The sequence below is a fragment of the Mesoplodon mirus genome, assembly GCF_964341445.2.
Source record: "Mesoplodon mirus genome assembly, chromosome: 12".
Classification (NCBI taxonomy): domain Eukaryota; kingdom Metazoa; phylum Chordata; class Mammalia; order Artiodactyla; family Ziphiidae; genus Mesoplodon; species Mesoplodon mirus.
In genome coordinates, this window is record NC_138988.1 from 13,290,713 (window position 1) to 13,318,341 (window position 27,629).

Sequence of the window (27,629 nt, forward strand, 5' to 3'; positions counted from 1 at the left end):
TTCTTCAGAGAAGCCTTCTCCCAGACTACATCATGTCCTTCTATTCTACATGATCAGATCATTGAACCCAATTCTTCTCCCACCTCACAACCAAAAGCACACGTCCCAGTGTGATTTTCTGATTACCCTCTTACTCCCCAGCAGACCGGTAGGTCCCATGGTAAGAGGAACCACTGTTTTTGTTCGCTCCTATATCTGCCATGTCTACTAAATGCCTGACATCTGAGAGTTTCAACCAAAGTTCGATGCTTTCACTTTTAAAAAATAATCTGTTCTCCTCAACCTCAATATCCTGATTTACATACTCCACTGGGACCCAATCATAAATCTCATTCATCACAACAGTTTCACTGAAGTAACCTGGAACTGCACATTGAGAAGGAATGCTGGCTTGCAATATACTGAACAAATTCAAAAGGCAGCAACACTTATAGAGAAGGTGTAGGGATGTCTTTGTTATAGTTAAGTGTTGATTTCAGAGGTGTGTCATACTGGCCTCATTTTGCAATAAGTGGGAACCACAAAGGGAAGAAATACATGATACTTAAATCAGCTACAATTTATTCTGAAAATCCCATTTACCTTCTCAAAAGGCAAACCTGAGTTTGCATGAAATGATAAGAACTGGGGCTTCAAGCACCTATAAAACTGAAGTATTTTGGCATTTCCCAGGTGTTTCCTATTGTATGTGCTGGTTTGAGGGAAAAAGAAAGTGTACAAATTCAAAATTACTTCACAAAGTAGAGATTCTTTGGATATTTCTGAGACGCTACATTAGCAACTGCAACTATCTTTCCAGCTGTGCCCGCCATACGGATCTATGAATTACTGCGGAGTGTCGTTATAACACAACTGCTTCCCAGGGGTTCATTTTCACGGTGAGGATGGTGATAATGTGTTAACCTGTGACTAGGCGATGAGAGAAAAACAGGGTGTGTTGCAGTTAGAAATGGGAGGAGCTTTCTTGGCTCGATACGATACGGCTGCCCACTGTCTCATCAGCAGCCAGGACCCACCTAAAATATCATGAACATTCTCCCAGCAAGCCTCTGCACTAAAGATACGACATTTCTTTTAGTTCATAATGTAGGCAGAGTTGGTCTCTCTGTGAAAGGATTACTACTTCATGTGAAAATTTGTGTTTATTCTATATGTCTCAAATGCCAAAATCGTTAGTGAGTATAGTTAACTCAGATAAGCATGATGCGTAAAACAGTTTTTCACCCATACTGTTTGTCCTAGATGAACAAGCGACTTCATTAAGTCATTTCCTTTTAAATCAGCAGCTATAATCCTACCTTTAGACAAAATGCCACCATCTATTCCTTTGCCTATAAAAGTGAACTTTACTTGTCCAAATGCACAGTGTTGTCTGGTCTTTGATTTGACTGACTCCAGGTATTTTCTTCTTAAATGTCTGAAAACTAAACTGAATGAGTTAAAAAATATATCAGAAAAATGGCCAACTTTTTTTTTTTAAGTTTTTTCAAAAAATTATTTATTTTATTTATTTATTTTTGGCTGCTTTGATTTTCGTTGCTGCACGCGGGCTTTCTTTAGTTGCGGCAAGTGGGCACTACTCTTCGTTGTGGTGCATGGGCTTCTCATTGTGGTGGCTTCTCTTGTTGCGGAGTATGGGCTCTAGGCGTGCGGGCTTCAGTAGTTGTGGCACGCGGGCTCAGCAGTTGTGGCTCAAGGGCTCTAGAGCGCAGGCTCAGTAGTTGTGGTGCACGGGCTTAGCTGCTCTGCAGCATGTGGGATCTTCCCAGACCAGGGCTTGAACCTGTGTCCACTGCATTGGCAGGTGGATTCTTAACCACTGCGCCACCAGGGAAGCCTGCCAACTTATTTGTGCCATCACACTCAGAAGATCAAGATCCCTGACAGTGGTGAATATTCCACTTTTGAGACTTCAATTTCTGATCTCCCAACCTGAGTCTCTTTCCAAATTTCCAGGACTCAACCAGCATTTCCTCATTCTATGTACTGCACCATTATCCTGCTTAATTCAATGTAACATCATGATGTACTGACCTGACAAAACACCGATTTGTTGCTGAAAATGTATCCAAAGGGCTGCTCATTTCTTTTTCACCTGAAAAGATGAGATTCATATTTCCAGTGGACATTAAAACAAGAATGCTTGCTATATATCCTGCAGTGATTGTCCACTGGATTATTTATGAAATGCTAAGCCAGGTTCATGTTGTTGAAAGATCACTGTTGATCATTTGTTCTGCTCTGGCTGGAACATCCCTGGTAGCACTCTTAACTGGGTATGTAATGTGTTTTTCACATCTCCAGACTCTTCATCTCCCAGTTAGCACCTGGGTTTCCACATAGCATCATCCCTCACTGCTTTCTGGGATAGGACAACTCCAAAAGGGAACTCTGCATGCAGCTGAGCTTTGTTGAATGATCACAGTTTGTAGATCATTTTGCTTTTATGGATCAAATCTCATTTTCCAAATGCCATTTCCTTTTGGTGCTAATGTGTCTGACCCTCACTCTGATGGATCAGTGGTCCTCCAGTTCTAAGGATCAAACCTGGAGATAATCACTTTGATTTTTTTTTTTAATGTTTGAAAAGAAAATAGAGACCTTCCCAACTTGAATTTACATCTACAAATACAGTGCCTATCATTAAATTAAGTACAGAGTAACCATTAGCAGAGAAGCTGGGTAATTAGGGCCATCATTAATTTACTAAAATCCGTGGTTTCAGCCAAATAAAGAACATGGAAACATCTGCATAAAAGCAAAGAAGGAAAAAAGAAGAGATAGAATAAAATTCTTGCAATGTAGTTCTGTTTTTTTTCTAAACTAAATGATCCTCTTTAGGCTACTGAACACTAAGAAATTTAATTAACTGCTATTAAGTAGCTAAGTCTATTTCTAAGTGCTACAGCCTGGGACTTGCTATAGATGCAAAAACAGCTTAAACATCTCTCTTACTAGAACTGAAAGCAGAATGAAGGTAGAAGGTATACAACTGCCACTCCTGGGGAACTTTTCTTTGAAAACAGACCAGCAATTCTCTATACAGGTTAAGAAACTGGGGGCTCAGAATTATTCTATGACCAGGGAATGTTTGCCGTCTATACAAACTCATTTCTTCTACTCATAAGTATATAGTTGTTGACATCTAGGCTTTCAAAAGTAACGTCATGGAACCTTCAGATTGTTTTAAAGAGCTGAAAGGAAAATTCAAAGGTAAAAAGTATGTTGGTAGCCTCACAGAACATGCTTAACTAATTCTGGAGATAACTGACATCACAAATATTCATCTCAGTTCTTCTTGTCACATCTAGTGATGGAGAAGCTCACCATTCTTCTAGAAATGTGGAGCCTGATTTCTCCCTTTTGCTTCCCTGTTGATTCCTTCTTTGAGCTACGTGGCTCTCTCACGGCTGAGAGAAATGCAGCCTGTATCTGGTGTGGTAAGGACAAAAAATCTTAGTGGCCTCTCCTCCCAAACATGAAACACTCCACCAGGCCATTTAGGTTAGACAATTTTATAACAAGTAGTCCCTGATCAATGTGGCTTTTTTTTTTTTCTCAGTTGGTGAAAAAAGGGAGGTTTAATGAACGGAGAAAAGCATCATCTTCCAAATTGTTGCCCATTACTCTACGCTGATTAAATCACGTGTGTGCTATAACCTCTGCTGGTTGGCAAAATGGGAAAAGAAAAAAGGGAGGAACTGGATCAATAACTTTCAGATAAAAGAATCCAGGTTTGTATTTTTCAAAGGAACATGGTAGTCAAGGAGCATCAAACAGGATTGCTTTAAGAATATTTAAAACAAGATTTAAAAAAAACACCTAGTACTATGGTGTTGATGAACCTATCACTAACTAAATATTAACCTCTCCTCACCGAATTTCAATAGATGTGCATTCAAGTGAATATATAATGTCTTGGGCTTAGAAGTGGAACTCGGAATGCATTTTCCATAGAAATAATATCATACAAGTTGGTTTACCAGAGTTTGATCCGTAATATTCTTGAAGACTAGAACAGTAGTATTATTTCAATGCTGCTCCAACCAGCATTTTAAACATTATTTCCCGGGATCCCACATCCAGAAAACCTCTTCTCAATCACTGATCTCCAACAAGGTCACTCTTAACTTACTGAACACCTGTGGTTCTAAAATTTATTCGTAGGAGATAGGGCATCTCTCAGGAGAGTCACTTCTCAGGTGACATGAAATGGGCATCAAAGGGCAGCTATTTCAGTGGTGACCAAACATTAAGGGCTCAAGATCCTAAGATCACTTGTTATTTAAGTGTCTTAAAAACTGAGTCTATTTTTGGGCATCTTCCCTCACTCCAAAAACACGTACACAGAACGAGATGATTCAAGTGCAATGCCGGCCCTTCATCCTGATGTGCACGTTCAACCATGTCCCCACTATAACCAGAAAAGGAGATTGGTACCACACTTAGAAAGGGACTCTTCTTATAGCTTTTCATGACAATTAAGTGACTGTTAAATCTTATAACCATCTAAAAATTTCAAATTTTGCTTTTTTAAAATTGCCATACAAAATAAGCTGAAGATTATGTTCCCTAGTCTCTTAAAAAAAACTCCGCAACATTTTAAAACCCTTAGCTCCTCTGAGGCCCACTTAATGCTTTGCTTCTTCTAAGGAAATGAATGGAGCCCAGGCGCATACTGTGCACACTAATGCAACATGCAAACATAAAGAATTACATGGGGCTTGGCCTCTGAGAAGACGATTGGCAGAGTTCATCTCAATTGTCATGCTGAGTCTTTAAGAGCAATTTTCAAATGTTAGGAGAATGGCTAAATCAGCATTTTAATAAAGCCACAATGCCAGAGCATGATGAGTTTATGTTAATAATAGATGCATATTCCAGATGAATCTCTTGGAAGATACATCTGAAAAATATTTGCCTACTTAAAATTTGTTAAATGAATGTAAATCAAGAATCATAATATGTCTTCAAAGACATTCGATTTTCTGATTTAATTTTAATTCCAGGCTTAGGCAAATGAAAAAATCAAACCAGGCCTAATTAATAAAATCAGGAATGTTTGGATGTTTGAATTTTGCAAACTGGTGCCACATTTATTATGTCTTTAATCCTTACAACACACTGGGGAGATTTAAAGGACAAAGATAAATTCCATTTGGCTGGCATAAGGCTGTGTGAGGATTTGAGAGTTATACTGGGAACCGAGATATGGAGGAGAAGAGCATGAAATCTCGGTGAGAGAAAGTAGAGGAATAAGTTGGAAGTGGAGGGACTGCTTCCTGAGGAAGGTGGTCAGTTGTCTAATCAACAGAGTGAGGAAATTAGAACCTAGCCAGGAAGATGTCAGTATCCAAAGGCGTCTGATATGGTAGGCAGGGCCTGGTAACTAGACTACCTGGAGGTTGCAGTACTCAGAATCCAAAGGATAGTGTGTTATGGTTTGAGGTTTGGAGCTGGATTAAAATGGAACCTGCATGTACCTTTGGGTGAAACATGAAGGCAAAGAGCTAAACTGTCTGGACTGCAGTGGAATGGGTTGGTATTTGGAGCTAATATGGATGCCCCTGAAAATCTAAAGTTATATAAAATTGGTAAGCAGTTTGGGGCAGGCATGGGAATAAGGCATGGAGAGGGGAATTAGGCACTCCTGCCTTATTCATTATACATTCTTGACTAGCATGTAGATGTCTTGAAGATTATTCTGGGCATAAAGGATGCTCATTTTAGCAGAGCAAGATTAGTTGTGGCCCAGTGACCTGTCAGCATAGTTTGGACTAATTAAGAAACTGGTGAGCCGGATTCTGAAGGTGACATCTTGATGCCGGAAGCTGAGTATGTGTGGGGAGATAGAAAAAGAATAGGGCTCAGAGAAGTTACATAATTGGCTCAAGTAAGTTAACAGCAGCACTAGGATTAGAATGTGGGTGTCCTAGTTCCATGCTTTTACCTCTGTCCTACAGCAAAGACAAAATATCCAGCTGAAATAACCATGCTGTGGGAGGGCATGATTGATTTTTTTAAGACTATAATATTCATGATATGTCTAGATCAAATCAAATTTCTGGGCCCCTGGAGATGTTTGCAAATCGAAAGGTTTTGCTGGGACAAGACCTACTTGATTTTGTAGGGCAGACACACAAGTTTTCCACCCTGGCTACATATTCGAATCACCTGGAGTGCTTTCAAAACTATGAATGATGTCAAAGGAACCAATCTCAAAAAAAAAAATCAGATTGAATTGATATGGGATGGCACCCAAAGAACTAATGTATACAGAGTACAAAAAAGTAGTTGTATGGTTGTCTCCTGACTATAAAAAAAATGGGGCACATTCTACGCAAAGGTAACTACTAGACCTGCCATTGATTAATGTGTGACCTCACTTAATCTCTTTGCTTTTACTTTCTTATCTATGAAACACGTCCTTATTTCTTATAGGATTATTGTAAGCATCCAAAGATAATATAAAGTAAACTAAAGATTATAAACACCATAAGGGACTCTACAGATGCTGTTATAAGGTCCCTGAGTCTGCGGCCATGCGAATGGGATCTAAGTTTAACGGGGATGTGTTCAGCGTAAAAGCATCCAACGACGACAATTATAGCTAGTTTCTCTATAACTCATAACAACGAAAATAATCTCAGAATCAGAATCATGTGGGTTTCTTTTTTTATACTCTAGGAAGGCATACTTTCTCTAACAACGACATAGTAAGAGCTGTTCGAATGTAAAATGCTACTTCTTCATGTGAATACCTGAGAAAATGCCAGCCTTTTCTTAGTTGTTCACCTCTCTTAACAACAATGACAAAAATATAGGAAAGCCTGAAGTGATTATATTTTATTTTAAATTCTTTTAAATATGAATTGGACATAAAAAACGTTTAACACTTCTGCTTGGCTTTGATGTGGAAATCAAAGTACTCCACCTCAGCAGGGTGAACCTGGGCTGGTTTTGTAGAAGGTGATCAAAGTGGGCGCATCTTCAATCTGGTTCTGCCTCAATCTGTTCCAGTCAACTGGAACAACAGTTTTGGGGACCCTGCCCTGGGTTTATGGAATCAGAATATCCGTGGGCAAAGGCCAGGCACCTGTGGCTCTAACATGCTGCCCTGGTGATGCTCCCGCTTCTTGGACACCTCTAGCCAGAGGTGCGGAGTGTGGGGGGAGCATAGGTGAAGCTCAGGGCTTTTCAAACTTTAATGTGCACATGAATCACTTGGAGATCCTGTTAAAGTTTGAATTCTGATACAGTAGGCCCTGTGTGGCACCCAACACTCTGCCTTTTTAACAGTCTTCCAGGTGGGGTAGATACTTCAGGTCCAAGGACCACATTTTGAGTAGCAAGGATCTGGGTGACATATAAAAGGAAGGTGGAAATGAAAACATCCCTTGGTGAACAGTTCATGAGGATTTCACTGGTGAATAAGCTGTCATGTTTTAGTAAGCTAGGAGGAAGAATCTCAAAGTACCTCACTTCTGTTCCTATTTAATGAGTGGTTGAAGAGCACGAATTCCTGCTGCCAAATGACCCTGAAGTTGATGGAAAGCATGGTGAAAATTCTAGATCTCAAAATACTCTGCTTCTAATCTAAAGAAGCATCATAGACAACCAGAGCCCCATCATCCATAGTGATTTCTATTTTTTGGTGTCTGTGTTAAAGATTTAGTAGTACAATCTATGAGACGACATCACATCTGAATTTGTACCTATTAACCAAGAAATGACAAAGACGCTATGCATGGTGATTGGTAGAGCACTGGAAATACGTGCTGACGGAAATGCTTTTCAAAGTAGATTAATTGCTGCTCATTTCTATGTTATCCTAAGAAGGTCTGACACTGCACAGCTTTTGAAATAGGGCATGCAGCATCCCTTACAATGGATTTCATGCCATTACCCAGTATCCCACTGATACAATAAAAGGCTGACTCATTTCCTTTCCTCTTCATGATCTGTTACAATAGAAACTGGGATACCATATGCTGGGTTTAAAATGCTCAGTATGTCCAGCGGCTCTTGGCGATGCTGCCAGCTTTAAGGTGATTACAGCCTGGAGAAGCAATGAGCAAATCACTGCTGGACAGTTTGCATTGGAGGGTTTTGAGTAACTGGGGAGATTTCATCAGATAATCATTGACTCCACTGCCCCAAACTGATGGATGTCTGTGATGCTTTCTTATAACCTTCAATACCCACCTTGTTTTCTTGCAAATTTCCTTGCCTTGCCTGCCTTGCCTACAGTATTACTGAGCTCACAGTTTCTAATAGAGCCCATAATGAGAATATTTATTTCCTTGTCTTTCACCATCAAGACTGTCAGGAATGTCAGCACAACTCAGGGAACTGGATTTCAGAGCTGCTGACTGCTGCCAGTGGAGACAAGCAAATTTCAGTAGATGTCTACAGAAATTTTTAATATATTTCTGAGTGGGAAGGGAAAGTATTCAGGTTCATTCATTGTGGAGCAGCACCACAGTGCTTCTTGTGTTTTGCCTTTCCCAAAGATATCATTATACCAGGGAGTAGTGGGGTATTTTTTTCTCAATATGCTGTAAGATTAATTTTCAGAGTTGCTGCCATGTTATGAAAGATTAATGCTGTGAAGGTAGCCTGCAGGAGAAATTAGCAAAATCTTCCTTTCTTATTTGATCAAATTTCATAATAAGAAGAGAACTGTTAATGTGAGTGAACATCACTTTAACCTAAATAGATGTCCAGTTAATTGCTCTCCTCATATAAAGGACAGGACTTCAATAATGCACATATAGTTTATAAATACGTTTAGTTTTTATTCAGCAATTATTATGTAATGATAGAACTAAAAGGGATCTGAGAGATTTCTTTTAATCTCTTCATTTGAGATAAGTAGAGATAGAGAATGTGAACATAGTAGCCCAATATCAAACAATGATTTGAAATAGAGCCAGGAACAGAATTCACGTCCTGGACTCCAAATTGAATGCTTCTGATACTAACTTGGCAAGAAAATTAAGTCCTAAAGAATAAACCCATTTCTCAGAAGACAAACTCCTGAAATCTAATCTGGATTCTTTGCCAGTCTCAAACACCAGAAACCCTAACAATTCCATCCCTCCATCCAGACTTGGAGGGGTGCCTGCCTCTTCCACCTGCTTATCTATTCACCGTGCTTGAAATGCAAGCCATGTAGCTGTTTTACTAATTGTTATTTCCTGCTAAAAACGTTAGCTGGGGCATTAGGTGAGAAGGAAAAGTTAAAACTTCTGAAGACAGGACAAAAATAAAATGGTGTTTTCAAATTCTCAGTTTAAAATATTTTCTTTTTCCATCATATGTAAAGTCAAATGGAAAATTAAGGTAATAACAAGGAGAGCAGGTATCAAACTAAATTTTAGCCAGAGTGACCACAAATGGAGTTTATCAATCTTGTCAGCACAAACTGTAGTGAAATCCTAATAAATATCACTAACTATTAAACCTCCAACCTACCGAACTCTGTATGTGCAGAGTCACCTTACAGTCATCATTAGTCCTTTCTGCAGACACTGCAAACTGCCTACACATCATCTCTCTGCATTCTCCCTTATTATCAAAATTATGATGTTTTAGGGCCATCACGTATCTGTAGAAAATACTTGATTTTTGTGTCTCTTTTGCCACTGGAGTGATCAATGAAATGTACATAAAAGTCTTTGGGCAAAGCAAACCTTCCATAATACAAAAGCAACTCGAAATGAATAGACTTCTGACATTTGCCCTGCCCTCTTCCCATTTCTACCTTTCTGCACTGCACATTTGGTGCCTTAGCCATGCCCCATGTTTAGGACTTCAGAGAAGGATCAAAGAAAGGGCTTGGGTCCTGGGAGATGTCCCCCCAAAAGTGGTGTCAGCTTTAGACCACATACCTTTGGAAGTCTTGTGTGTGAGAACAACACAAACCCAAGTCCACTGAAGCCAGTGTTATCTGGGTTTTCAGGGACTTGCAATCAAATGCATTCCTAACTGATCTAGTCATTATGCGTCCTTACAAAGTCATCTTGGATTCTGTGGTCAAGGGACTTTGGTTCTGGGTCTGATCCCTTCCCAGACCAACAATGAGATGAAGAGAAGCAAGGCCATCTTTTAATACGATCAAGTTGGAAGAAGTGCTGGCAGTTTTACCTACGTGGCTTTACCAAGCAACAGGATTCTGATTTTGATTGACTCAGGTATCTTTCCCCTTGAGCCAGGTAGACAGCAGGGGGATGGAACATTTGTACAATCTGATATTTTCCTATCCTAACTATGGGAGGCACTGACGATGCTTCCTCGACACAGAGGGACTTTGGGAATCTCTACAAGTGACACTGTCCCCCCTGCTAATGCCAAGAGGGTGAACAATCAGCAAGAAAAATAGCAGCCAGTGACGTGCACATTTCGGTGCAGAGTTACCTCCAGAATGGGCTGGTGGGCCGCACAGCAGTACCATCCCCTGACCTTGGCGGACAGACACGGTACTTCTCGTTCTTGTTTTAAAGTTTTCAAGATCTGTTGGGAGAAATAAAGGAAAAGGAGTTTAAAATTTAAAGTCCTAAGACATTATGGAAGACTAATACTACTTCAAAAGAGGATAGTCTTCTGCTGAAAAATAGCCTTTACAGCACCCAGATCAGGGAAATTCAACTTGACCCTCTTCTTGCATGATATTGTCCCATCCTCCATGACTCTATATCTATACTGTAAGGTAGCTACTTGCCACATGTGCTTATTTAAGTTAAAAACAGTTACAATCAAATAAAATGTATGAATTCAGTTCCTTAGTCACACTAGCTGCATCTTAAGTGCTCAAGAGCCACACGTAGCTACTGGTTTCCATACTGGACAGCAGAGAGAGAGAGAGAACATTTACATCACTGCAGAAAGTTTTATTGAGTAGCACATGTCTGGATGGAGTAAGTGACCTCTCCAACTCTATCTGTAATTAAATATCATTATCAGGATGTAAATTCTTGTTTTTTGATAGTCAACTGTTTACTTCACAAACCGTTACATTATATGCAATTATGTTTGTTACTCTATATATACCTAGAATATGACTACCTCTGTCTACACACACACACGCTACATACAATGTGTAAACAGACATACATACACAATTGTTTTATAAAGTTCCTGTGTATTTTTAAATACTTATAAGGTACTGTCCAAGGTTCTGTTTGGAATAAAGTTCCCCCTTCTCAAGGAGGTCAAATCTGGTTAGAAAGATAAGACATTACAAGCCCAAAGATCACAGTTGGAGTCAGTAAATACACAGTTGCCAATAAAAATGAGTTAATATAAGAAATATGTCTAATAAAGTGACAGACATATTATTGTTCAAAAAGATTTTTCTTTCATCCTTCCAAATGCAAATCCTCTCAGCAATGATTGTTTTAAGTGCCATTTCATTTTTTGTTGTCTGAAACATTTGATGTAATAACCTGTTACCAGATTTGAGGATTATTCTAAGCCAAGTATGTTCTGTAGGGTTGTAAGCCCTGTAACTGTGCACATCAGAGTTCAGTAACATTTATTGACTATTTCCTCCATTTTGGCCATTTTGGTAAGTATTTTATGGTGATTATTTCAAGGGATCCTAACAACAATTATATGAGTTAAGTACCATTAATATCCTCATTTTACAGACTAGAAAAGAGAGGCACTATAACATTTGTTAAAGGGTACAACATCAGGGAGTAATGGAGCTAGGAAATAAACCTGGACAGCATTGCTGCAGTTACAAAATGGAATGTTTCCACACTCAGGCTTGGTTTCAGGGAGTGTTCACAGGGTTAAAAATAATTTATACAGTGAGCTAATCTCCTTGTGCTATGTGGCTGCTTCCCACTAGCTGTCTATTTTACATTTGGTAGTGTGTATAAGCTCGGTGCTATGTGACCACCTAGAGGGGTGGGATAGGGAGGGTGGGAGGGAGATGCAAGAGGGAGGAGATATGGGGATATATGTATATGTATAGCTGATTCACTTTGTTTTACAGCAGAAACTAACACACCATTGTAAAGCAATTATACTCCAATAGAGATGTTAAAGAAATAATCTAGGGCTTCCCTGGTGGCGCAGTGGTTGAGAGTCCGCCTGCTGATGCAGGGGACACGGGTTCGTGCCCCGGTCCGGGAGGATCCCACATGCCGCGGAGCGGCTGGGCCCGTGAGCCATGGCTACTGAGCCTGCGCGTCCGGAGCCTGTGCTCCGCAACGGGAGAGGCCACAACAGTGGGAGGCCCGTGTACTGCAAAAAAAAAAAAAAAAAAAAAAAAAAAAAAAGAAATAATCTATACACATACATGTCTTCATTACCAGCTTCTTCTAGAATTAGGCAAATTTAAGCTAATATATTATTGCTTTTATCAATTAAAACATATACAAATTTGGCTGCCAGCTCAGGATACAGACATGAAAAGAAAGCTTCTGCCCTGTAGGGACTCAAGAGTTTGGTGGGCAGGACTGACAGGTAACACCTAATCAGGGGAATCCAAAGACTGCTGAAGGTGAGGTGTGCAGAGCGACACCTTGAGGACCCACACGTACTTAGTGCAAAACAAGACATGACTACAACTTAAGTTTTGATGTAATAAAATTCCTTTTATTATATTTCTGATGTAATAAAATTCCTTTTATTCCATGAGTATCAGGTGAGGCTAGGACGTGGTTTTTTCTTCTCTTTAAGGAAATGGTTTGAGAAGCCTTCGAAAATGATTAAACTAGAGATTTTAAAAACTTCATTATGGCATTAATACTGTAAACCATTATCCCTAAAAATGATACTGAATCATTCTAAATTGTCGCTTCTGCATAGAGGTTCTTAAAATAAGTTATCTAAGTTTTGGCACAGACATCTCATCCAATCTCCAGAGTTGCATGAAAAATTAAGAACTGATGGATAATAGAGATCAAGTCTTATCCAGGCAAAATCCACCTTGATTCTGACTAGAGAAAGAGCATGAGGAAATGGGAAAGAAAATGAGAAATATATGCAACGATTTTTTAACTTGTCCTTATTGAGTTTTAAAAACTGCATTCCTGTTTATTTCCCTATAGTTTATGAGTCCATGCAGTTCCACAGGATTTGGACAGTTAGAAAAATTGCATTTATCTGGTATTTGAGATAATATTTCGATAAGATTCTTAGCAGTTAAGTGAAATAGATTCCAGATGGTAAACCCTACCTACATAGTGAATGGAAATATTGCATTTGGGCAGATCTGAGTTTGAAAGTCATCTCTGCCATGTATTATGCAAGGTTTAATTTTCTCATAAATAACACGAGATGTAATTAAATGTAATTTATTTTGAAATAAGAATGATGCGAAAAGATTAAATGAGGTAATATTTAAAAAGCACAAAGTCTTTCCTGCTACAAGTTCGGTGCTTACTATATGTTTGTTCTGTTCACTGAGGAATAATGTAATCCAGTGGCAAATCATACCCCTATTATTCCATTTAAGAAAGGGTTTTGAATAGCAAATGTACTCTAGAGAGAGGTGAAGAGGCTGGTCAAAGGCCACCATATTTATGCACATGTTTAAGAAAAGACTGCATGTCCATTATTGGTCTTTTCAGATGTTATTATCCATTCAGATCCTAATTGCTAGCAGCATGATAATTTTCCAAATTAAAGAACTATGTGTGTGTGAATGGGTATTTTTTTGAAACTTGGACATGGCCAGGCCTTTCCCAGAAATATTCTCATATATATTATCTTATTTAGGGTCATTTTATCTCCAAGGACTTGGTACTAGGTAATGATCAGTAGCAACAGGCATTCCAAGTTAGAATACGTTATAGATAATGTTATGTCATCATGACCGTAGCACTCATAGCAATAATTGGATCTACTTGCAAAATGTATTGAGTTCATACCATGTGCTAACAAATTTTCACACAGATCTCATTTAATTCCATTATAGTTTTAATTCCCAATTTTCAGGTGATGTAACTGAATTTCAGAACCTTCTTCACACACTGAGAAAGTGGCCAGAAGAATACAAACTCATCTGCCTCTCTCCAAACCCACCACTATCAAGTACCAGAATCTATAATTTCCCCACTGACTTAGTGAAGCCAGTGAAAAAGGGCATTCAAACTGGTTACTTCACATCCTAGGGACCAAAAAAAAAAGTTTGTTTGAATGAATTTTATGTTCTTCAGTGAATATGTAAGAAAGTCCACATTTCAATGCACAATGCTATGAGTCGGTACATTTGATTCCAAATTTTCTATTCCTTTGCTTTTCCTTGCGGGTGATCACTTGATGGGGGATTTTAAACATCAGGTGCAAAGGATGGACTGGAACAAGGAGAAAACAATCAGAAACCACCGTACTGAAAAGCAGGATTGGGCCTCCCTGGTGGCGCAGTGGTTGGGAGTCCGCCTGCCGATGCAGGGGACACGGGTTCATGCCTCAGTCTGGGAAGATCCCACATGCCGCGGAGCGGCTGGGCCCGTGAGCCATGGCCGCTGAGCCTGCGCGTCCGGAGCCTGTGCTCCGCAACGGGAGAGGCCACAACAGTGAGAGGCCCGCGTAGTGCAAAAAAAAACAAAAAAAAAAAACAAAAAACAACAACACCAAAAAAAAAAGAAAAGCAGGATTGCTGCATTTTTAGGGAGGTAGCTGAACCATGACACTTGGGTAGTATTCCCTTTAGCTCTGTGCAGCTAGTTACTAAAGGTAGTTGGATAAATGATAGTTACTAAAGGTATCTGAATAAATGATATACTCGTATGACAAGGAATTAATATCCATGTACTGTGGTTTCTCAAAACATTTTTTGCAGCTTTGTATATGGTTCATTGAAAAGTGACTTGTAGACTTTTTAATAAAATGAGTGACCATACATTAGGGTGTTGACTTCATTCATCAGCATTTTATATAAATTTTTCCAGAAATCATGGGCTAAAAAATGCAGTTTTGTGGCAGATGTGTTTTCCTATCATGTTTTTCTGTGAAAACAACTGTCCTTTATTCTTCTGTAGAATATAATATTAGCACTTTATTTTTACATGAGGTTTTAAAAAATACACTATTACAGTACGTGGAATGTGTAGCTCATTGAGAGCTTAGAGGAAGTGCTTTAGCAGCTAAATTCCTTGAGGAGTAAAAGTGTACAAAGGTCTTAAAGCTGCAACATGAGATAAATAATAAAAGCCTTAATATAGGAAAACATTTGGAATTCAGGCCACAGAGTAAATCAGACAGTGAGGGGGAAAAAATCTCCAGATATTTACTGTCTGGAAAGTTATTAAATGTTTAGAGCTGGGGATGAGGTAGTCTACAAAAAATACCTGGATGGGTTGAAAGAAAACAAAATCGAGGGTCCAAGATATTTTTTGAGAAGTAATAACAGTAAATAAGAAAGGGTAACTTTCTTGTCCATCATTAAGGGACTGCCCATCACACTTATGAACAGGAAGAGTTAAAGCCATCCACGGGGTGGAGCCCGAGAAGAAGAGCATAAGAAATTCAGCTTTAAAATGGCCAGGAAAGGTTAATGAGATAGTAACATACATCATGCTTTGTCAAGAATCCACAGAGGGGCAGGAGAAGAGGAAAGAGGAAAAATGATACAGTAAACCATGCAAGTAATGCACATATTTTTAATGCATGTATTATTTACTACAAGTTAAAAAAATACCTATTCACTTTTTTCCTGACTTGGGTAGACCTAGATTCTATTAATTCTCACAGGGTGACTTTAGAACAAGAAATTGTCAGTGACAGTTGCCTTTGTTACTGCTTCTTTCAATTTTGAAAGAAGCAATCAATAAAAAAATCAATATCAGCTTGGAAAAATGGTCAAGTGATATATTTGTTATGAATATGCTTTCCATAATGATGATTGCACTATTTATTTTAAAAAGAGGTATTTGGGGGGCATAACTTTAAAAACCAGTTATCATGCAGCATATCTAAAATTATGTCTTGACTCTGCCATTTGCTCCTTGAGTGTGTACATATGTGGATCTGCATGGCTTCTTGGATTCTAGGGACTCAGAATGACAATAAGTCTAACTTTACAAAAACCTTATGAGTTGCAAAGTCACATTTTTGACATTCTTTCCACACAAGAAGGAAGAAATCATGAGGGAGACTGGTATGGCTGACGGGTTTTTCCTGTGAGAGTGTATACAGCAAGAGGAAGAATTATTTAATGGTTTAGCACACTGGCTCTGGAGTCAGAAGGACCTGAGCACAAACTCGGTACTCTCACTCTTTAGCTGCATGATGTGGGTGAGTACTCTCCTTGAACTTCAGTTTCTTCATTTCTAATATCAGAAAAATAATTCCTATCTCATATGGCTCTTTAGAGATTAAGATCATGAATATAAAGCACTTAACACAATGACTGGCCCAAAGTCAGTAGTCTGTAGATGCTAGCACTATCATGATCATTTCTGAGCACCACAGGAAAGTCTACAGAAAGTGACTCACTGGGGCAAAGCTAGTGATTCCAAACTTCCACCAGATAAAGTAACAGTAGAGTAGTCAGGTCAATCCCACTGTGGCAAAATAAGCTGATAAGACTTAAAACATCTCTTCTTTTGCTGGTCTTAACTGTGTTTTCAAGTCTAGATTGGTGCTAAAGTAAGCCAGATACCTTATCCTTTGCAGTGCATGGAGTGTACTCTTCATGTGACTTAAAATTAAGATATACTCACATATACTGAGTTCAGATAATTTTCCTTAAGAAATTCCTATGATGGTATATTCTGAGCAGGTATAACTTTTTTTTTTTTTTGCGGTACGCGGGCCTCTCACTGTTGTGGCCTCTCCCGTTGCGGAGCACAGGCTCCGGACGCGCAAGTTCAGTGGCCATGGCTCACGGGCCCAGCCGCTCCGCGGCATGTGGGATCTTCCCGGACCGGAGCACGAACCCACGTCCCCTGCATCGGCAGGCGGACTCTGAACCACTGCGCCACCAGGGAAGCCCAGGTATTACTTTTTAATGTTAAGGTGGGAAATATCATTTCATAAAACAGTAAAAACTGATGTTTGTATATCTTTATAAAGGATACAAAATATTGTTATTTTAACAGAGAAATAAAAGACGAAACATACTATTTACTGATTATATAAATTTACTCGTTGCACTTAAAATTTGAGGAGTTTACACTGTATACCAGATGTAAATAGAATGGATATAAATGGAACTGGAAAAAATATATATATACATTATATGTTTGTCAGTATCTTGCTTTTCCTGTCATTAATTTTTCCATCTGTTTAGCGAAACTTTAGCAAATAATTTTTCAGTTCCTCTTTTCCTCCAAGTATTGGTGTCAGCCATTTTATCTCTCCAACAACTAAGTAAAACAAAACAATCAAAAACCTATGGATATGCTGAAGATCTGACATTAAATATCCCAATTTGTTGGCAGTTTAAAGGAAGGGACCAAAATCTGATTCTAGGTAGCTGTTTGACTTTGAAAAGAAAAGCCAATCTCTTTCCTGGAGATCTTTGTATAGATAATAAAGGACCTTATCAATATTCCTAAATTAATGTACACACACTTTACAAATGACTCAGTTATAGAAATTGTTTATGACCTTCTTCTTTCATAGCCTAATGCTACTTCTATCGACATCCCTATGAAAATCCTTAGAGCACTTGTTTCAAAGTGAAAAAGGAAGAACTCATGGGAGCTCTCCCAGGTGCTGATTCTGACCCTCACAATGTTTTCCCTGTGTCTGAATTTTTCCTCAACCTCTTTAGTCATATCAGATGAAAGTCTATAATTTAGGGATTACTTTGGAATTACAGAAATGCCATTTTAAACCCATATATGGCTGCAAATGCATTACCTTGCTATGAGTCACTTACAGTGAAGAATTAATTAATTCAGAGATTGTTTCCTCTTAAATAAATAAGAGCAGTATGGATTCTTTGAATGTGAGTTTTGATTAACCAAAAAAGAAACAAAGAAAATGTAATCTATGGAGTAATAAGGAAGGCAACGTAGGGCTGAGAAAGCTCAAGAAAGGAATAATGACTTAAAAATACTATTAAATTTGATTTTCTTCACAGGTGTTTCTTACTGAAAGAGTTATGTACCAACAAAACTATCTATAAACAATACTAGTTTCTCACTCAAAATTCTTTACCTTATTTTTTTGTAGAAGAGCTGAAAAGGAAAGAGAAAATATATAGATAGGATGAGAAAGGTGTGTGCAGATTGCCAAAGACAAATTTGTCTGGAGTCAGCAATTCCGCATTTAGCAAGAGGTTACTCTCCTCTTTCTCTTCCTGCACCACATTACTACATCACTTTTTCTTTCCAGTAACAAAACCTAGGCAAGACCTGAAAATAGCATAATGAAGGTTACCTGTTAAGGAGGCTTCTGTGGGCTGATTTGGAAATTTAATCACTTTTGTAAATATTAACTCTTTGGGAGAAATGTAAGGCCAGTTTCAACTAACTTATGTAAAGAATACAATTTCTCACTTTCCATGCATTCATTCATTAAATCCTCACAACAACTCTATGATGTATTATTACTGATTCCACCTTATAGAAAGAAAAAAAATCCATATCCAAGATCACAGTCCTAGTATAAGGAAGAGTGTGGATTAGACCCCAGCTCTTCTTTGACCCACAAGTCCACGTATTTAGCCTCTATTCTATACTGAGTTAAATACCAGGAATGAAACAACACATGTTGATATTCTGGTTGACTATTTGAGACTCATATTTTTTTACCCCTCTGCTATTATTTTCTTGACTTTACAAGAAAATAAAGGTTGCTTTGCTGCCCTTTTCCCTGTAAGTGTACCACTTTCCTGATAGCTATTTTTATTTCTGATTTCAGATTTTTTTCTTTCCTCATTGCTTTGACATACTCTATTTTACCTAGACCTTCATGCTATTTAAGAAGCCAAAGAGCAACCCAGTTTCAGATGTTTGAGTTTCCCTGCATGTTCCATAAAAGTGTGCACCTACCAGACTCATGAGGTTACTGTGATTAGTACAATCTGCCATCATAAATACTGTTGTTCTCCTTTGGAGACAGGTGCCCTAAAACACAAGCTATTATTACCAGCATTTTTCTCTACAGGAGCACATCTCCTTTTGCATATCATCCTGACTCAGGAGTGTTAATGGTTAGGCATCTGCATTCTCTATCTTTGGTTTCATACTTACACAACACAAAGAGAAACAAAAGTTTCAGAAAACCATTTGGCTTAGAAAATTTTAGAACAAAATATGGACTCTTTGCTGAGCTCTACAATAGCCCTTAGGGATCTGATCCTTGCCCAGGTCCCCAGTCTCATCGCCTGTTAGGTTCCCCCTTACTTATTTATACTGTAACAACCATGTTTTGCTTTCTGTTCTTCAAACACCTTAAGGCTAATCCTGTTTCAGGACCTCTGAACTTACTGTTCTCTTTGCTTGGAATGCTCTTTACCCATCTTTTAGCTTATCATGCTCATTCTTTGGGATTCAATTCAAATGTCACCTCCTCAGAGTAGCCTTCGCTGAGTTTTTAATCTGAAGTAGCCCACCATGCAGCTCCGGTTACTATCTATCACATCACCTCTTTATTATGTCTTTCATAGTGATCATCACCAACATCTGCGATTACTTTGTTCATTTATATAATATTTGGTTTATTGTTCCTTCCCCCTCGCCCCACCCCAAAATGAAGGCTTAATAGAGGCAGGAATCTTTTCAGTCTTTATCAGGCTATATATAGCACAGTGCCCAAAACATGTCTAATACATATGTTGTGCTTAGTTACTATTTGCTGAGCACTATTCCCTTTCCTGCTTCACACACTGAGGTGGTGGTCAGGGGACTTGCTGGAGTAGGGTGAACCTTCTTGTAATATTTGTCCATATGACACACTGTCTTCCAGCATCTTGGCTATGATGGACCTTTGTGTGCTCAATGACCAGGGATGCTCTAAAAGATAACTTTAAGAAAAGGTCTTTAATCAACTGCACCGAGCCACCTACGATGCCTTAAAATGAAATTTAAAATGAAAGCTTAGAGGCACACTAAGATTGGAATGCAAGCAGCATATGAGACAAATGCATTGCTTGGCAAAAGAAACACTCTCTCACCCACTGACACCTGCCCCAGGGAACACTTGAGATGAGGAAAACATGAAAGGACATCATGCAAATTGCACAGGCTTGTTGCTCTTTGTAATCAGGGCTGTTATCAGCTAGTCAGGGAAATATCCTATAATTATCTGTTCTTCACCTAGTGTGAGAGTTCTACAACTTGATAGACTTATGATCATTACAGTTTTGATGGAAAGAAATGTGAATCTTCATTTCGAACTTTTACTTCATAGGCTTTTTTTCTCCCCTCTGAAAATTAAAATCAGAAAGTTGTCATTCATTGCCCAAGTCTTCCTAAGAAACGGGCGACCCTAGTGGGCAAGTCAGATATATTCAAGTAACATTAGAATAAATATTCTCTGAAGAAATGCTGAAAAGGCACTGCATCAAGAGGACATCGTAAAGCAGCTAATCTACAGGAAAAACTTTGGGGATGTATTACTGGATGGAGATATATGGGCCACAGATCATGATAAAAACCCAGAGACCACAACTCTACCAGCCAAACGATTTGTCACGAAAAACCTTGCTTTAAAGTGAAGGGAAATTGCTTCATCTCTGACTTTTTCAGTCCATTTCTTTTCTTTTGTTAAGCTTTCAGGGGTACAAGCCTGAGTAATGAGATGGCTACCGAATTTGCCTAACAATGGCAGTGGATACAATCTCTGAAGGAAGAGGGGCAATTTCTCACTCCTTGATCATAAATAAAATTAGGTAGATGTTCGTACAGTTAAACTGGCTCTTAATTCTATCCAAAAAAGTAGGCATTTTCCCCAAGCAGCTTGGGAGGAAATTACTCTGATGGTTAACTTTAAAGGGAGACGCAAACTTTACTAGTATTTCCTGACACCAATGCTCTGCAGAACTTTTGCTTTAAAAGCAAGTAGAAGACTCCTCACTATGTACTCAGTTGTGGATTTCTGAACTAATAAAATAGGGATTGGTGACTCATAACGAAAAATGCCAGTCATGCTTAAATTCATTGCTCCTAAGAAATTGGACATGTTCTGCCATACAGCTATTTGGGGGAAGTCAAAGCTTTTGGAAGTAACAGGTTTGTTTAACCACTGGCTCATAGAGGGCTATTTCTTTTCTCTTTTCCTTCCCCTTCTCAGAGTATAAAACATTTCTTGGGACACTGGATGCTGAATTAGCTGTATACTGGTTAAAATTTTTTAAGGGCATAAAAAATGCTGTATATGGATGAAATTCCCGGATGAAGAGCAGCTGTTATTTATGTTGAATTTAAGTTGCTTCGGCAACTCCAACCATATATTTTTATCTCATTTAATTACAGTTTTGAAAATAAAACCATCATCAAATATACATGCAAGCCATGTGTTTATTCATCATCTATTTAGACTTTGCTATGGGGGCTGTTTCACCGTTCCCTTCACAGAGAGAAATCAGAGATAAGGCTGCACTGCGGTAAAACTGCCAGTTTTTGGAAATGTCATCACTCAAGCACCTTGCTTTTAAATACACCCTGAGAACAAATAGAAGTTCATTCAATACCTACAATAGGCCTCCAATGAGCATCTATTATATGCCAGCCACATTTTAGGCACTGGGGTTACATCATTGAAAAATAAAACAAAACAGATCTCTCCCGTTAAAGAAGGTAAAGTGGGTGAAAGGACCATAAACAAAATAAATAAATCATGCACAGCATCTTTGAGGGTGATAAGTGCTATAAAAAATAAGTTAGGGAAACAGGATTGGGAACTGGCATAAAAACTATAAAAGAGGAAGATAATATAAAAGTAGAATCTTGCTACTTTCCATCCCACTTCCAAATGTGGAGGAATAAATCACTCTCTCTCTGCCGACTCAGCTCCTGGCGCCCACGGAGGCTGCAGAGAAGGGCAAAAAGTAGTGTCAAGCGACACAGCTGCCCTGATTTAGTTTTGTACTTTCTTATTTATAACTGAAGTTGAAGTTTCCTTAGTTCGGGTAACACCTGAGGAAACTAATAAATAAGTATTTTCATCTTCCATCTAAAAGTTTCAAAGAGTGCTAACTTCTTGGTAACTGAGGAAGTGAGAGAAACAACTGAGCAGGCATACTAAAATATACACTGATTTCCTAAGGGAAGACAATTACTAAACCAGTATTGTGATAACTTATGCTCTGCTTTAGATACAGTTACTGTTTTCTGCCTCAGAAATCTTACAAATCTAGAGAATTTCAGAGGTGGGAAGATCTTACTGTCCGTCTTAGTCTGTTCGGGCTGCTATAACAAATATGCCATAGATGGGGTGTCTTATACAACAGACAGTTATTTCTCACAGTTCTTAAGACTGAGAAATCCAAGACGAAGGTGCTGGCAGACCTGGTGTCTAGTGAGGAATTTCTTATAGGTTTGCAGATGGCCGTCTTCTCACTGTGTCCTCACATGATAGAAAGCAAAGAGAGAGGAAACTCTTCGTGTCTCTTCTCATAAGAGAATTGACCCATTCAAGAGGGCTCCACCCTCATGACCTAATTACCTCCCAAAGGCTCCACCTCTTTATAACAGCACTTTGCCAGGGGGTGACGGTTAGAATTTCAACGTATGAATTTTGGGGGAGACGCAAACATTCAGTCCATAACAGCATCCTTTCTTCAATCTGAACTCCCTCCCTTGCCCCCCTCCCTTCTTTCCTTCTCTCCATCAACATAATTTATGGTACCATGTGTGGTGGATGCTGTGGAGAATATTATGGTAAGTTGAACATGATGCCTGACCTCAAGAGGTTTCCAATTTCGATTAGATAGGCACATAAAGAACTCTACTGCAAGGTACAAAGGAAGTAGTCAATTCTGCAGAGCTGTAGAGAGAAAGAGCTATGGGAGTTGATAAGAAGTACTTTTTGCTGGGGTGATTCATCCAGTCAGCATTTCAGCTGCACAAATGATGGACCCAAGTATATGGATCCTGGATCTGGGTTTTAATTTAAGTCAGTGCCCAGGACCTGTTTCCTCTCCATCTCTATCTCAGCCCTGCTCATTCTCGCCACTTTCTCTCCTACAGATCAAAGCTCACAGACAGCACAGGGCACTGCCTCACTCTTACTCAAGGTGTGACTGGATTCTTATGAGAACTGTAGCATCAAGTATGTCCAGGTCAGTTGCTCAAACCCATCAAACCTAGACTCTGTCAACCATTGAGACTCCTGGTTTTCACAGGAGACAAGCTCATATGCAGCTCTAGCCTTATCTTCAGAGCACTGACGTGCCATCTTTCCATCTTCACAACATCACTCCTGAGGTCATTTTCCAGCTCAACATCTCTGGGTATATCTCTGCCTCACAACTTTAAGGCTAGGGTTTTGAGAATATTTTAGCACAATCCCCACTGTCACAAGACACTCTACAGCAAATTTACAACCTCACTGTGGCACCTGGATTTCCACAGACTTCTTTAAACATTGTAGATGAAGCCTACATCTGTGTATAAGGATGTTACACAGCACAGCAAGTGACAGACCCATTTTTAAATGTCCCTAAAGTGTGTGTGTGTGTGTGTGTGTGTGTGTGTGTGTGTGTGTGTGTGTGTGTAGTTGGGTGATCTAGTGAAGGTATTACAGATCACTGCTGAGGCATCCTGGGACTTAAGTGATGATGCAATGCTCACATCCTTCTTGCTCAGTTGGAAGTTTGGTACTAATTCAGAGGTGGCTCTGCGTTGCAGTAATAATAATAGTAATGACAGCTAAGATTTATTGAGTGCTTACTATGTACCAGGTACTATTTTAAGCACCTTTCAGGTATTAACTCATTTAATCTTCTCAACAATACCATGAAATAGGTACTATTTATTCCCTTTTATCTATGAGGAAATGGAGGCAAAGAAAGTGAAATCATTTGTTCAGTTTCACACTGATAATAAGTAATAATGCCAGCATTCTAAACCCAGGCTTGGGATAACCTGATAACCTGATAACCAGATAACCTGATGTTCTTCTTTATTTTGAACTTTTGTCAATCTGGTATATAAATGGCAATCCATGATTTCTCATTTGCATTTCTTCAGTTACTAATAAAGCTGTTTGGTTTTTTTTCATGTTTATGGGCCACCCACATTATACCATTCTTAAACTGCCAGTGCATGTCTTTTACCTAGTCATCTAGTGGACTTGTATTTACTCTTACTGATTCATTGCTGTTCTTTACATATTTGGGACCTTCTGTTTGTCAGTTTTATATATATATATATATATATATATTTTTTTTTTTTTTTTTTTTTTTTTGCGGTACGCGAGCCTCTCACTGTTGTGGCCTCTCCCATTGCAGAGCACAGGCTCCGGACGTGCAGGCTCGGCGGCCATGGCTCACGGGCCCAGCCACTCCACGGCATGTGGGATCCTCCTGGACCGGGGCACGAACCCGTGTCCCCTACATCGGCAGACAGACTCTCAACCACTGAGCCACCAGGGAAGCCCTGTCAGTTATATTTTTATAATTATCTTCTCCTGGTACATGACTTTCTTCCCCGCTCTCTTTCTATTATTTTTGATGACTGGAAGTCTTCTGAATGTATCAGTCTTTGCTTTAAGCCTAACATTCTTAGTTTCTTACCTAAGAATCTCTTCCTTATCCCAAAGTCATAAGGATATTCTCTGCTATTTTGTTTTCTAAAAAGATTAAAGTTTTGTCATTATCATTTAAGCTCTTGTACTCAATCACAGCACAACACTATCAGGTATCAACAGGCAGTTCTCAGCACTGATGGAATTATGTCCTATAAAATTGCTGCAAACACTTATTTAGTGAATACTGTACTGTTGTTCTGAAGGGAATTACAGGGTCAGGTTTCTATGAGTCTCTGCTCATAACATTTTCATCCACCGATCAACACATAACCTTGTATTATGTGTGTTTATATTTAAATACACCTTTTAAATATATAATGTTGATTCACTAACATTAACTCAATGCCAACAGCACTGTAACTTATGCCTGAATAAAGCTTACCTAACACACGTATTTTCTCTGTAAGGCACAGCACGGCCTTCGCTAGCTTAGGAACACTAGACAGTACTAAAGTACTACACTTTGGGCTATTTTAAATAGCAAAATTACCAACAAAGAGAATAAAAATGCAAAAAAAAGGCACTAAAAAGACTGCAAAAAGAACACTGTTTAATTAATGCACAGAAATCTCTTGCTTTCCTATACATTAATGATGAAAAATCTGAAAGAGAAGTTAAGGAAACACTCCCATTTACCACTGCAACAAAAAGAATAAAATATCTAGTAATAAACCTACCTAAGGGGACAAAAGGCCTATATGCATAAAACTGTAAGATACTGATGAAAGAAATTAAAGATGATACAAACAGATGGAGAGATATACCATGTTCTTGGATTGGAAGAATCAACACTGTGAAAATGACTATACTACCCAAAGCAATCTACAGATTCAATGCAATCCCTATCAAACTACCAATGGCATTTTTCAAAGAACTAGAACAAAAAAATTTCACAATTTGCATAGAAACACAAAAGACCCCGAATAGCCAAAGCAATATTGAGAAAGAAAAACGGAGGTGCAGGAATCAGGCTCCCTGATTCAGACTATACTACAAAGCTACAGTAATCAAGATAGGATGGTACTGGCACAAAAAAAGAAATATAGATCAATGGAACAGGATAGAAAGCCCAGAGATAAACCCACGCACATAAGGTCACCTTATTTTACATAAAGGAGGCAAGAATATACAATGGAGAAAAAACGGCCTCTTCAATAAGTGGTGCTGGGAAAACTGGACAGCTACAGGTAAAACAATGAAATTAGAATGCTCCCTAACACCATACACAATAATAAACTCAAAATGGATTAGAGACCTAAATGTGAGACCAGACACTATAAAACTCTTAGAGGAAAACATAGGAAGAACACTCTTTGACATAAATCACAGCAAGATCCTTTTTGACCCACCTCCTAGAGACATGGAAATAAAAACGAAAGTAAACAAATAGGACCTAATGAAACTCAAAAGCTTTTGCAAAGCAAAGGAAACCATAAATAAGATGAAAAGACAACCCTCAGAATGGGAGAAAATATTTGCAAATGAAGCAACTGACAAAGGATTAATCTCCAAAATTTACAAGCAGCTCATGCAGCTCAATATCAAAAGAACAAACAACCCAATCCAAAAATGGGCAGAAGACCTAAATAGACATTTCTCCAAAGAAGATATACAAATTGCCAACAAACACATGAAAGGATGCTCAACATCATTAATCATTAGAGAAATGCAAATCAAAACTGCAATGAGATATCACCTCACACCTGTCAGAATGGCCATCATCAAAAAATCTACAAACAATAAATGCTGGAGAGGGTGTGGAGAAAAGGGAATCCTCTTGCACTGTTGGTAGGAATGTAAATTGATACAGGCACGAAGGAGAACAGTATGGAGGTTCCTTAAAAAACTAAAAATAGAACTACCATACGACCCAGCAATCCCACTACTGGGCATATACCCTGAGAAAACCATAATTCAAAAAGAGTCATTTACCACAATGTTCACTGCAGCACTATCTACAATAGCCAGGACATGGAAGCAACCTAAGTGTCCATCGACAGATGAATGGATAAAGAAGATGTGGCACATGTATACAATGGAATATTACTCAGCCATAAAAAGAAACAAAATTGAGTTACTTGTAGTGAAGTGGATGGACCTAGAGTCTGTCATACAGAGTGAAGTAAGTCAGAAAGAGAAAAACAAATGCTAACACATATATATGGAATCTAAAAAAAAAAAAAAAGAATTGTCATGAAGAACCTAGGGGCAGGACAGGAATAAAGACGCAGACCTACTAGAGAATGGACTTGAGGACTTGGGGAGGGGGAAGGGTAAGCTGGGACAAATTGAGAGAGTGGCATGGACTTATATACACTACCAAATGTAAAATTGATAGCTAGTGGGAAGCAGCCGCATAGCACAGGGAGATCAGCTGGGTGCTTTGTGACCACCTAGAGGGGTGGGATAGGGAGGGTGGGAGGGAGGGAGATGCAAGACAGAAGAGATATGGGGATATATGTATATGTATAGCTGATTCACTTTGTTATAAAGCAGAAACTAACACACCATTGTAAAAAAAATTATACTCCTATAAAGATGTTTAAAAAAAAAAAGAACACTGTTTATAGTATGAGAGCTGAACCAAGAAGGCAAAGAGTCATCTTGTTCAATCTCAGCAGGAAAAGGGTGTGTAGGGTGACTCAGTATTTTGCTGCTCTGCACCTGTCCATGAATGACCATGAATGACCGCAGGCTGGATACTTTGTAGGCACTCGATAAATGTAATAGTAAAATACTTAGTATCTTACACAGAGTTTAGACATGGGTGATACCAGACATTTTATGCTCTTAGGCCATGTTTCAGGTAATATAATAGTTATGAAGAAGACGATGACGACGACGACGACGATGATGATGATGATAGAAATAATTTAGCAATGATGACAATCATAACATTAAAACTATTAGATGTTGTAGTTATAATAAAAGTAGCAGCAACAGGACCAATGATGATGTTTCCTTAT

At 38.7% G+C, this 27,629-nt stretch overlaps 1 protein-coding gene across 7 annotated transcripts in view; it reads right to left on the minus strand.

The window, feature by feature from the left end:
* The window catches only part of CNTN4 (contactin 4), a 547,079-nt gene that overhangs the window by 226,049 nt on the left and 293,401 nt on the right, over nt 1–27,629 (minus strand). For all 7 annotated transcript variants that reach the window (XM_082637407.1, XM_082637404.1, XM_082637405.1 and 4 more), the window contains one exon: nt 10,420–10,515. In XM_082637407.1, the coding sequence (XP_082493533.1) occupies nt 10,420–10,515 (96 nt within the window). The remainder of the gene's footprint in view (nt 1–10,419; nt 10,516–27,629) is intronic.